We start from the raw sequence: 12,151 nt of genomic DNA on the forward strand, positions 1-12,151 counted from the left end.
AGCATTACTCCTGTCCCAGCATCACTCCTGTCACAGCATCACTCCTGTCACAGCATCACTCCTGTCACAGCATCACTCCTGTCACAGCATTACTCCTGTCACAGTATCACTCCTGTCACAGCATCACTCCTGTCACAGTATCTGATAGCTGTCTCTATCTTCTATAACACGCGATGGCTGAATCTACACATACATTCTCCAGCGGCAGCCAATCTTTGTTGTAAACCAATTCAACCAATTCACTCCTGTCACAGCATCACTCCTGTCACAGCATCACTCCTGTCACAGCATCACTCCTGTCACAGCATCACTCCTGTCACAGCATCACTCCTGTCACAGTATCACTCCTGTCACAGCATCACTCCTGTCACAGTATCACTCCTGTCACAGTATCACTCCTGTCACAGCATCACTCCTGTCACAGCATCACTCCTGTCACAGCATCACTCCTGTCACAGCATCACTCCTGTCACAGCATCACTCCTGTCACAGCATCACTCCTGTCACAGCATCACTCCTGTCACAGCATCACTCCTGTCACAGCATCACTCCTGTCACAGTATCACTCCTGTCACAGTATCACTCCTGTCACAGTATCACTCCTGTCACAGTATCACTCCTGTTACAGCATCACTCCTGTCACAGTATCACTCCTGTCACAGTATCACTCCTGTCACAGTATCACTCCTGTCACAGCATCACTCCTGTCACAGCATCACTCCTGTCACAGTATCACTCCTGTCACAGTATCACTCCTGTCACTGCATCACTCCTGTCACAGCATCACTTCTGTCACAGCATCACTCCTGTCACAGCATCACTCCTGTCACAGTATCACTCCTGTCACAGCATCACTCCTGTCACAGCATTACTCCTGTCACAGCATCACTCCTGTCACAGCATCACTCCTGTCACAGCATCACTCCTGTCACAGCATCACTCCTGTCACTCCTGTCACAGCGTCACTCCTGTCACAGCATCACTCCTGTCACAGCATCACTCCTGTCACAGTATCACTCCTGTCACAGTATCACTCCTGTCACTGCATCACTCCTGTCACAGCATCACTTCTGTCACAGCATCACTCCTGTCCCAGCATCACTCCTGTCAAAGCATCACTCCTGTCACAGCATCACTCCTGTCACAGCATCACTCCTGTCACAGTATCACTCCTGTCACAGTATCACTCCTGTCACAGCATCACTCCTGTCACAGCATCACTCCTGTCACAGAATCACTCCTGTCACAGCATCACTCCTGTCCCAGCATCACTCCTGTCACAGCATCACTCCTGTCACAGCATCTGTCCTGTCACAGCATCACTCCTGTCACAGCATCACTCCTGTCACAGCATCACTGTATCACTCCTGTCACAGTATCACTCCTGTCACAGTATCACTCCTGTCACAGTATCACTCCTGTCAAAGCATCACTCCTGTCACAGTATCACTCCTGTCACAGTATCACTCCTGTCACAGCATCACTCCTGTCACAGCATCACTCCTGTCACAGCATCACTCCTGTCACAGCCACAGTATCACACATGTCACAGCATCACTCCTGTCACAGTATCACTCCTGTCACAGTATCACTCCTGTCACAGTATCACTCCTGTCAAAGCATCACTCCTGTCACAGTATCACTCCTGTCACAGCATCACTCCTGTCACAGCATCACTCCTGTCACAGCATCACTCCTGTCACAGCCACAGTATCACACATGTCACAGCATCACTCCTGTCACAGTATCACTCCTGTCACAGTATCACTCCTGTCACAGTATCACTCCTGTCACAGCATCACTCCTGTCACAGTATCACTCCTGTCACAGTATCACTCCTGTCACAGCATCACTCCTGTCACAGTATCACTCCTGTCACAGTATCACTCCTGTCACAGTATCACTCCTGTCACAGTATCACTCCTGTCACAGCATCACTCCTGTCACAGCCACAGTATCACACATGTCACAGCATCACTCCTGTCACAGCATCACTCCTGTCACAGTATCACTCCTGTCACAGTATCACTCCTGTCACAGTATCACTCCTGTCACAGCATCACCCCTGTCACAGCCACAGTATCACTCCTGTCACAGTATCACTCCTGTCACAGCATCACTCCTGTCACAGCCACAGTATCACTCATGTCACAGCATCACTCCTGTCACAGTATCACTCCTGTCACAGTATCACTCCTGTCACAGTATCTATCCTGTCACAGCATCACCCCTGTCACAGCCACAGTATCACTCATGTCACAGCATCACTCCTGTCACAGCATCACTCCTGTCACGGCATCACTCCTGTCACGGCATCACTCCTGTCACGGCATCACTCCTGTCACGGCATCACTCCTGTCACGGCATCACTCCTGTCACGGCATCACTCCTGTCACGGCATCACTCCTGTCACGGCATCACTCCTGTCACAGCATCACTCCTGTCACAGTATCACTCCTGTCACAGCATCACTCCTGTCACAGTATCACTCCTGTCACAGCATCACTCCTGTCGCAGCATCACTCCTGTCGCAGCATCACTCCTGTCGCAGCATCACTCCTGTCGCAGCATCACTCCTGTCCCAGCATCACTCCTGTCCCAGCATCACTCCTGTCACAGCATCGCTCCTGTCACAGCATCACTCCTGTCACAGCATCACTCCTGTCACACCATCACTCCTGTCACACCATCACTCCTGTCACAGCATCACTCCTGTCACAGCATCACTCCTGTCACACCATCACTCCTGTCACAGCATCACTCCTGTCACAGCATCACTCTTGTCACAGCATCACTCCTGTCACAGTATCACTCCTGTTACAGTTGCATAAATAGTGCTATGAGATTATTTTTTTAATCTAAAATTCTGAATATAGAAATATGAAATTGTTTTAAAAAAATGAAACTTTATTCACTCAACTGATTTGTTCAAAACATATATTCATTGAGGAATTAAGCGGGTCTCAAATTACTCAAATTTTCTCTGAGTTCTGAATTAGTCATAACTTTGTGACCAAAGTATTAGGAAGTTCTAGGCAGAAAGTAGTAGGTCATCTCAGTTATTTTCCGCCTACTGTTTAATGAATGCATTCTTACATATAACGGCAGGTATCTCTTTCTTTACTTGCGCTCACTCGTTTTCCCCAAAGTCATCTTGACTCTTGAATTGTCAGTAAAACTAAAAATGTTGAGAGAAAATCACATAAGTTGACTTTATAAATTGATGTTGATTCACTAAAATGGTTTTGTAAGAAGTCAAATAAAGCCAGAAAGTAGCAAAACAAAGCAATTGCTTAATTTATTCATGCTGCAATGCACTCTGGGAGTCATCAGCATAGCACTTGTGGCTGAGAATAAGTCCAGTATACTCGAACGTTTTGATTACTGAGCCGCTTTGTTCTGTAACAAACTGTGTTTTGTTCTGTTTACATTGTTCTGTAATTACAATTTAATCAGCTTAAGTTATTCCAACATAGAAAATGAGCACAATGCACTTTATTTTGTTTTAATATCTTGTAATTGTCAGTGCAACTCTAATATATTTTATTTTAAGGCAAGGTCAGTATCCCCAGCATTACGTAACATTTTACTCTGAATTGCACAACAGTGATATTGAATATTAAGGCCTCATTATGCTTCTGCGTCCACTCCACGGCGTAGCTACGCCGTCACTCCTACGGCGTCGTGGCCGTTTTATGGTTCTGCGTCAGGTTGAGTTGCATCGCGGTACATCTGACCAATCACAGCCCTTGTGGTCTGCGTCGCCTCGACGCGTAGTTACAATTTTTCGGAGGTGCACGTCGAGCTACGGCGGAGGGGTTCGCGGCGACGCAGAGGGGTCTGCGGGGGTACGCCGTCGATTCGACGCAGAAGCATAAAACAGGCTTTAGCCTGACGTCGTCATACTCAGATTCTAGTCAGAATGTGAAACTGCTCCATTGGGCTGATTATGGGGCGTGTTTCATCCGAAACAGGAAAAAAAATGCCTCTGCACTCAATTGGATAGACCGAATCCCGTAGGAAGGACGGCAAAAACATCTTTCCGATCGGCAAATGCCTTGATCGCGGTTCTCTGTTCCTCTTTTAAAATGAATGCGCTGTCTCTATCTTCTATAACACGCGATGGCTGAATCTACACATACATTCTCCAGCGGCAGCCAATCTTTGTTGTAAACCAATTCAACCCAAGCGCTCTGATGACGTGGATGGTTACGTTATTAACGTTGCTCATCTGTCCATCATCGTATAAAGCCCGCCCTGACAATTTGATTGGTCCGAACAATTTTTGTTCGGGCATAATAGCTCCTCAACGGATTGAGACCGATCTTCCCGACCTAAACATTTTGTGGGTGGGGTTCGGGCTGGCATCCAGGCTAATTGAATATAGTTAAGTCAGACATTTCAAAATCTATATTTATTAAACTGCATGTCAAAAATTGTCTACACTTTGGTACTTGCTCCCTTAAGCTTTATAAACATTCTTGGTTTTGGATTCATCAAGAGTCTTAATTTTGTCCATTGTCTTCAGTATTCAAAATTACACAGAGTCCATTTAGCTATGAGAACATAAACCTCTTGGTTTTAGCTTGAACAATTGTCTGATATTCCGATCTGATTGTATTTAGTCTTTTTAAACACTTTTATAATGATCATGTTAGATGATAACGGGGATCTGTACCGCCATGTAATAGTTTGATGTAATAGTTTGACGTGAATAAAACACGGCATGAAATTAAATAATTTGAACCGCTTCCATAAACATCAGTGTGTATTTATTTTCCAAACTAAATATGATTTTTTGCTTCTTAAACATTCATTAAGAATCATGAATCGAGCCGTTTAATCCAAGAAGAGACACGATTGCTTTAAATGATATTCACATATAAACATTGATCAGCGAATAATGTTTGCTGCGCTCTACATTTGGCGAGGGAAGCAGTGTTTATATAAACGAGGTCAACAGCGCTGCTGTAACAGCAGTCATCAACTGATCTAAACACTTGGTCAGCAGGGACCCTCAAACCTGCGGCGCTACTGTCCTCACTGCGGCCTCTTCTGTGGTGTGTGTGTGTGTTGTGGTTCGCAGCTCTGCTCTTCACACGGGTCAGTACGGCGCTCCTCTCCCCTCGGTGCTGATCGACTGTGACGACGATAAAGAGAACATCCCCAGCGAGTCTGACTACGAGGATCTGCCCAGCATGTACAAGGATGAAGAGCAGGACGAGGATGAGGAGGAGGAGGACGACGACTCTCTCTTCACAAGTGAGTCCTGAAACTGAAGCTGTGTGTGTGTGTGTCGGCCGGCTGTAATGATGGGTTATGACCTAGTTCTCATTAATAGTTCTCGACGAGCTCACTGGGTCACACCCAGAACCATAACATTAACAATAAAGATATCGCTGTAGAAATCATTCTAAATGTAAAAGGATAGCACAGCACAACTATGATGATACTGAGAGAAACGGTCGTTGGAATCACTTTCAGAAATGTTTTTTCCAGCTTATGAACGATAACAGAATATCGTGCGCTGGTGGAGAACGCTGATGTGGTTATCGCGTGTGTGTGTGTGTGTGTGTGTGTAGGCACGCTGGCGCTGAAGATCTTGAGGAAGGACTCTCTGGCAGTGAAGCTCAGTAACAGGCCGTCTCAGAGAGAACTGCAGGAGAAGAACATCTTACCTGTGCAGACGGACGAGGAGCGCCTGCAGTCCAGACAACTCATCGGCACCAAACTCACACGGTACACACACACAGTATGGATGTTGTGACATCACAGGGTTTTTCCTGGGTCAAAACTGGTCTTGGGTGGCGGCAGATGAACACGGTCATCCACACACACACACACACACACAGTATAAAGTACCCATGTCACCTGTTAACTCTTTACAAATGAATGCAAAGAGTTAACAGTTAGTGATATTAAAGTCCCCCTGTAGTCAATAATTGTATCCCTTAAAACTCATCTTTGATCACAAAAATTAAATATTTTAAAGTTTTTTCCTTGAAAAACAATTCTTCATGCCTTAAAATATCTTGAATGTAACTCGACACCCTTGCCTCATTTAGTATGCGCGGTTCTATAAATATGCAAATGAGCCCCACCTCCACTCACTCACTCAGCTCAGAGATCCACTCGTTGACGATCACACGTTGATCTGATTGGTTACTAGGTAGTTTGTGACGTCAGAAACACCAGCGATTTCAAACCGTGTTTTTAAGGAGTTTTAAGGAGAAAATACTCAGCAATGCTGTCGACTTATGAATTTAAACATGATTTGTCTTAAAGCATATTAAAAACACCACATAGACATATAAACAACATTAAAAGCTGGATTTTCACCACAGGGGGACTTTAACTAATCTCATTTATTCGTTTAATAAACAATAATCTCTGTCAGGACAGATCATAAAACAAAGTGCTTAGAACTATTAAAACTCGTGTATGATTACCATGTAAAAAGTCACTGAGTGACTGATTTAAAAAGCTAGTAATAAAATGAACAACAAGTAACACATTACATAGAATAAGGTCATCACTGTCAATCCGATTCAATCACACTTTTAAATACGGCTGTCAATCCAGAAGATGTGTAGTTATAATCTATGAAGCTGTGCAGTGAATCTCATACTGACATCGTGCTTGTTGGTCGTGAGTGACTGGTCCAGAAATATTAAATATTACGCTCTCCGTCATTGAAACAGGCCTTGTATTGAAACTTCTTTTCCTTTTAAAACTCTAGTTTATAAACCTTTTTTTATATAACGTGTTTGAGTTTCAAACGCATGTGCTTGTCGAAGCTGAATGTGTGTGTGTGTTCAACAGGAGACTGAGCCAGAGACCCACGGCTGAAGAGCTGGAGCAGAGGAACATCCTCAAACGTGAGTCATAATCACCGGATCACAGAGAGATACTGACGCCGTGTGCTAACCAGACGCGCTGAGTTTCCAGCGACGACAGTTTCTGTCCCCTCCAGACACGGAAAAATCAATCACAAATCACAGCCAATCAGAAGAGTGTGTGGGCGGAGTCTCTCTGCAAACACACTGCACTCACAACCAAATCAATCCAAAATCACAGCCAATCAGAAGAGTGTGTGGGCGGAGTCTCTCTGCAAACACACTGCACTCACAACAAAATCAATCCAAAATCACAGCCAATCAGAAGTGTGTGGGCGGAGTCCCTCTACAAGCACACTGCACTCACAACCAAATCAATCCAAAATCACAGCAAATCAGAAGACTGTGTGGGCGGAGTCTCTCTGCAAACACACTGCACTCACAACCAAATCTATCCAAAGTCACAGCCAATCAGAAGAGTGTGTGGGCGGAGTCTCTCTGCAAACACACTGCACTCACAACCAAATCAATCCAAAATCACAGCCAATCAGAAGTGTGTGGGCGGAGTCTCTCTGCAAACACACTGCACTCACAACCAAATCAATCACAAATCACAGCCAATCAGAAGAGTGTGTGGGCGGAGTCTCTCTGCAAACACACTGCACTCACAACCAAATCAATCACAAATCACAGCCAATCAGAAGAGTGTGTGGGTGGAGTCTCTCTGCAAACACACTGCACTCACAACCAAATCAATCCAAAATCACAGCCAATCAGAAGTGTGTGGGCGGAGTCTCTCTACAAGCACACTGCACTCACAACCAAATCAATCCAAAATCACAGCCAATCAGAAGAGTGTGTAGGCGGAGTCTCTCTGCAAACACACTGCACTCACAACCAAATCAATCCAAAATCACAGCCAATCAGAAGAGTGTGTGGGCGGAGTCTCTCTGCAAACACACTGCACTCACAACAAAATCAATCCAAAAACGCAGCCAATCAGAAGAGTGTGTGGGCGGAGTCTCTCTGCAAACACACTGCACTCACAACATATGTTCCCTCTAATTTTTTTTCTCGCCAAGTTAAACTTTTCTCTATTGGATGGACATTTTTTGCCACCTGAGCAAAAACATTATTTATACCTGACCTGTAGAGCGTACGTGATTACAGCGGTTTCAACATGCAGTTGTATGTGCCATTTTAATTTGATTTGACCCTTTTTGTAACTTATTGGTATTAAATCATAATTTTTTGAAAACAAGCTGTTAAGTAAGAAGTCATTAAATGAAGCACATTTTTGGTTACCTGAGATTTTTTTTTACAGTGCTGTTAACTTTCCCAGTCTTTACCAAGAAATTAAATGCAAAATCATTTACAAAATCTTCTGCAGGACAGTTCAATTCTTTACAATAATATAATATAGTATAAAACACATTGACATGGTTTGGGAAAACCATAAAGTGTTTTTGTACAGTCAATTATTGGCTACAGGCAGCATTAAACCATCAAAATTAAATGATTGTTTATTGCTTATGAATTTCCAATATTTTCTTTAGCAGGGGGTTTCAAACTCTTTATTAGGCTTATAATATAATAAAATATAGGCATAATATAATATAAAAACAAATTCAAGTATTTGAAGTTTATAGTGTATCGGTTTAAATGCTTAAATTTGTTTTCATATATTATCATAATTATTATAATATTATAAACTGAATCATTTAAATAATCTAATAGCTAAATATTTTAGTGAATATGTGAACTCTTTTATAGTAATCTAAACATCCCTGAAACCCACACACACTCAAAAGAAATCTATTTAAAGTAATGTATGTAATTTGCTTCGCATCACCTGTGGTGTGTGTGTACATGTTACCGTTCTGTGGCCATCATCCGCTATCTCCACCACTTAATTAAACCACTCTTCCTTCAACATGATGACGTTTTATTTCACACGTCTTTTGCGTTTCTCGTTGCCTCTCGTATTGAGCTATTTGATCCGCAAACATGAGTCTTCTTACTGCGACTGATTCAGCTCACTGCTACGCACACTCACATCATTCTCTTACTATGAAACCTGTAAACTTCATAGTAACATTCCTGGGTTTTCACACTATAGCGGTTGATCTGAGCACTGCAATTGTTTCTCACTTAAACTACAATCAAATGGATTTCCCCACAATTTTCGCGTCTGTCCTCTGTTCGGCATTTTATTCTTTCTGCGCGGCCGCGGCATCAGAAGTGCGCTTAGAGGGAACATTGCTCGCAACCAAATCAATCCAAAATCACAGCCAATCAGAAGAGCGTGTGGGCGGAGTCTCTCTGCAAGCACACTGCACTCACAACCAAATCAATCCAAAATCACAGCCAATCAGAAGAGCGTGTGGGCGGAGTCTCTCTGCAAGCACACTGCACTCACAACCAAATCAATACAAAATCACAGCCAATCAGAAGAGCGTGTGGGCGGAGTCTCTCTACAAACACACTGCACTCACAACCAAATCTATCCAAAATCTCAGCCAATCAGAAGAGTGTGTGGGCGGAGTCTCTCTGCAAGCACACTGCACTCACAACCAAATCAATACAAAATCACAGCCAATCAGAAGAGCGTGTGGGCGGAGTCTCTCTGCAAGCACACTGCACTCACAACCAAATCAATCCAAAATCACAGCCAATCAGAAGAGTGTGTGGGCGGAGTCTCTCTGCAAGCACACTGCACTCACAACCAAATCAATCCAAAATCACAGCCAATCAGAAGAGTGTGTGGGCGGAGTCTCTCTGCAAACACACTGCACTCACAACCAAATCAATCCAAAAACGCAGCCAATCAGAGGAGTGTGTGAAACAGAATTGTTGTCGCGTCTGATTAGGACACGGTGTTCCAGTCTGTTGCTCATGAAGGAGTGTTTTCCTCTGTTTATCCTCTGACCGGTGTCTGTCCCACAGCTCGTAATGAGCAGGAGCAGATGGAGGAGAAGAGAGAGATCCGACGCCGACTCTCACGCAAGGTCTGATGGGTGCCTGAGTGAGTGTGTGTGTCTGTGTGTGTGTGTGTGTGTGTGTGTCTCTCTCACTCAGTGTGTGAATGTGTTTCAGCTGAGTCAGAGGCCCACGGTGGAGGAGTTACGGCGAGCCAAGATCCTCATCCGCTTCAATGATTACGTGGAGGTGTCGGACGCTCAGGATTACGACCGGCGCACAGACAAACCCTGGACGAGACTCACTGCGGCCGACAAGGCGAGTTTCACCGGCTGAGAGCGGTCCGAATCATGTGTTGGTCCTATAGATTTCTCCTTTTTAATTGATCTTCGTGTTGATTAACTGAGATCTTTTAGTCTATGCTGCTTTCAGTTGATTAGATCTCAGTGGATTATGTGATTATATCATTTTCATTCTCTACATATGCTGTGAGTTTGTGTGGCTTATAACGTTCATCTGGGAACGCAACGAGCGCCATTTCACCAGATTTGTAACGTAAATCATTTATAAGAATACGGCAACACAGGAGAATACATCAACATGTGTCTACACATTTGATTTGTTGTTCATCGCAATTTCAAAATAAAAGTTTAAACCCCTGCTCTGAGTTTGCATGTTTTGATTTCCACGTTCATGTTCAGGAAGTTACAGCGGCTGTAGCATTTCTATCGTACAGGAGACGCCAAATATTAAAGATTAAGTGGACATTTGAATTAAATGTTGTTTGTTTGAACAACACAGTTAAAATCCATGATGTAATATACATATAACAAGAGCCTGCCGAGCCTTCAATCATTGAAACAACAATTTGGTCACTTCTGTACGATAGAAATGCAACAGCCGCTGTAATTTCCTGAACATGAACATGTGGAAATCAACACCTGCAAACTCAGAGCGAGGGTGAAAACTTTTATTTTGAAATCGTGATGTTTGCATATTTAGAAAGATATGGATGTATTCTCCTGTGTTGGCGTAGGTTTATGTGAAACGGCACGCGTTGCGTTCCCAGATACACACACACTTACAGCATATGTAGAGAATGAGTTCGAGACTCATGTAAATGATGAGGTCATGTGGAGCAGTGTTTACTGAGCCGCTCTGAGACATGTAACCTACACGCATGAAAATAAAGCACATATTAAACACATTGCATCAGTGCTTGTGAATTCACAAATGCACTATGCTGTAGTGCCGTTTTTAAATGCTCTAATAATGCGGTCTACGGATTCTCCTCTCGACACGGGTAAATCCTGACAGCCAAACAAAATAAGCTTTATTTATTGATCATTATTCAGTTCGTTTCAAATGCAGTGCAACTGAATAAAGTGTAGAAAAACAAACTTGTAGGAAGTAATCCTGTAGTGTGGACTTTACATTTCACTTTCAGAAAGAGCTTACGACCCGCATTATTAAACAAACTTTCTTTTGGTTTCAGACAATCCACTTTAATTACAGTTTCGGTGTTTCAGGAAACACTTTCGGTGCATCACTAATTTCCATGCAAGAGCAACAAAGCAAAACAAAGCATTTAACAGCAACAAGCAGAGCCTCTACAGGATAAAGACTTCTTATACAGGTCCTTCTCAAAAAATTAGCATATTGTGATAAAGTTCATTATTTTCCATAATGTAATGATAAAAATTAAACGTTCATATATTTTAGATTCATTGCACACCAACTGAAATATTTCAGGTCTTTTATTGTTTTAATACTGATGATATTGGCATACAGCTCATGAAAACCCAAAATTCCTATCTCAAAAAATTAGCATATCATGAAAAGGGTCTCTAAACGAGCTATTAACCTAATCATCTGAATCAACTAATTAACTCTAAACACCTGCAAAAGATTCCTGAGGCTTTTAAAAACTCCCAGCCTGTTTCATTACTCAAAACCGCAATCATGGGTAAGACTGCCGACCTGACTGCTGTCCAGAAGGCCATCATTGACACCCTCAAGCAAGAGCGTAAGACACAGAAAGACATTTCTGAACAAATAGGCTGTTCCCAGAGTGCTGTATCAAGGCACCTCAGTGGGAAGTCTGTGGGAAGGAAAAAGTGTGGCAAAAAACGCTGCACAACGAGAAGATGTGACCGGACCCTGAGGAAGATTGTGGAGAAGGACCGATTCCAGACCTTGGGGGACCTACGGATCCAGTGGACTGAGTCTGGAGTAGAAACATCCAGAGCCACCGTGCACAGGCGTGTGCAGGAAATGGGCTACAGGTGCCGCATTCCCCAGGTCAAGCCACTTTTGAACCAGAAACAGCGGCAGAAGCGCCTGACCTGGGCTACAGAGAAGCAGCACTGGACTGTTGCTCAGTGGTCCAAAGTACT

General features: G+C 43.5%; 1 protein-coding gene across 31 annotated transcripts in view; it reads left to right on the forward strand.

The window, feature by feature from the left end:
* The window catches only part of LOC143724294 (phosphatase and actin regulator 1), an 81,474-nt gene that overhangs the window by 52,499 nt on the left and 16,824 nt on the right, over positions 1–12,151 (forward strand). For all 31 annotated transcript variants that reach the window (XR_013197338.1, XR_013197340.1, XR_013197339.1 and 28 more), the window contains exons 7-11: positions 5,087–5,262; positions 5,583–5,739; positions 6,823–6,878; positions 9,783–9,844; positions 9,933–10,073. Coding sequence is in view for 4 of the 31 variants with exons in the window: in XM_077217277.1 (XP_077073392.1) it covers positions 5,087–5,262; positions 5,583–5,739; positions 6,823–6,878; positions 9,783–9,844; positions 9,933–10,073 (592 nt within the window). In the remaining 27 variants the exon portion in view is untranslated. The remainder of the gene's footprint in view (positions 1–5,086; positions 5,263–5,582; positions 5,740–6,822; positions 6,879–9,782; positions 9,845–9,932; positions 10,074–12,151) is intronic.

Source organism: Siphateles boraxobius, unplaced genomic scaffold (assembly GCF_051911475.1).
Source record: "Siphateles boraxobius isolate OS27281-9 unplaced genomic scaffold, OSU_SipBor_1 72, whole genome shotgun sequence".
Taxonomy (NCBI): domain Eukaryota; kingdom Metazoa; phylum Chordata; class Actinopteri; order Cypriniformes; family Leuciscidae; genus Siphateles; species Siphateles boraxobius.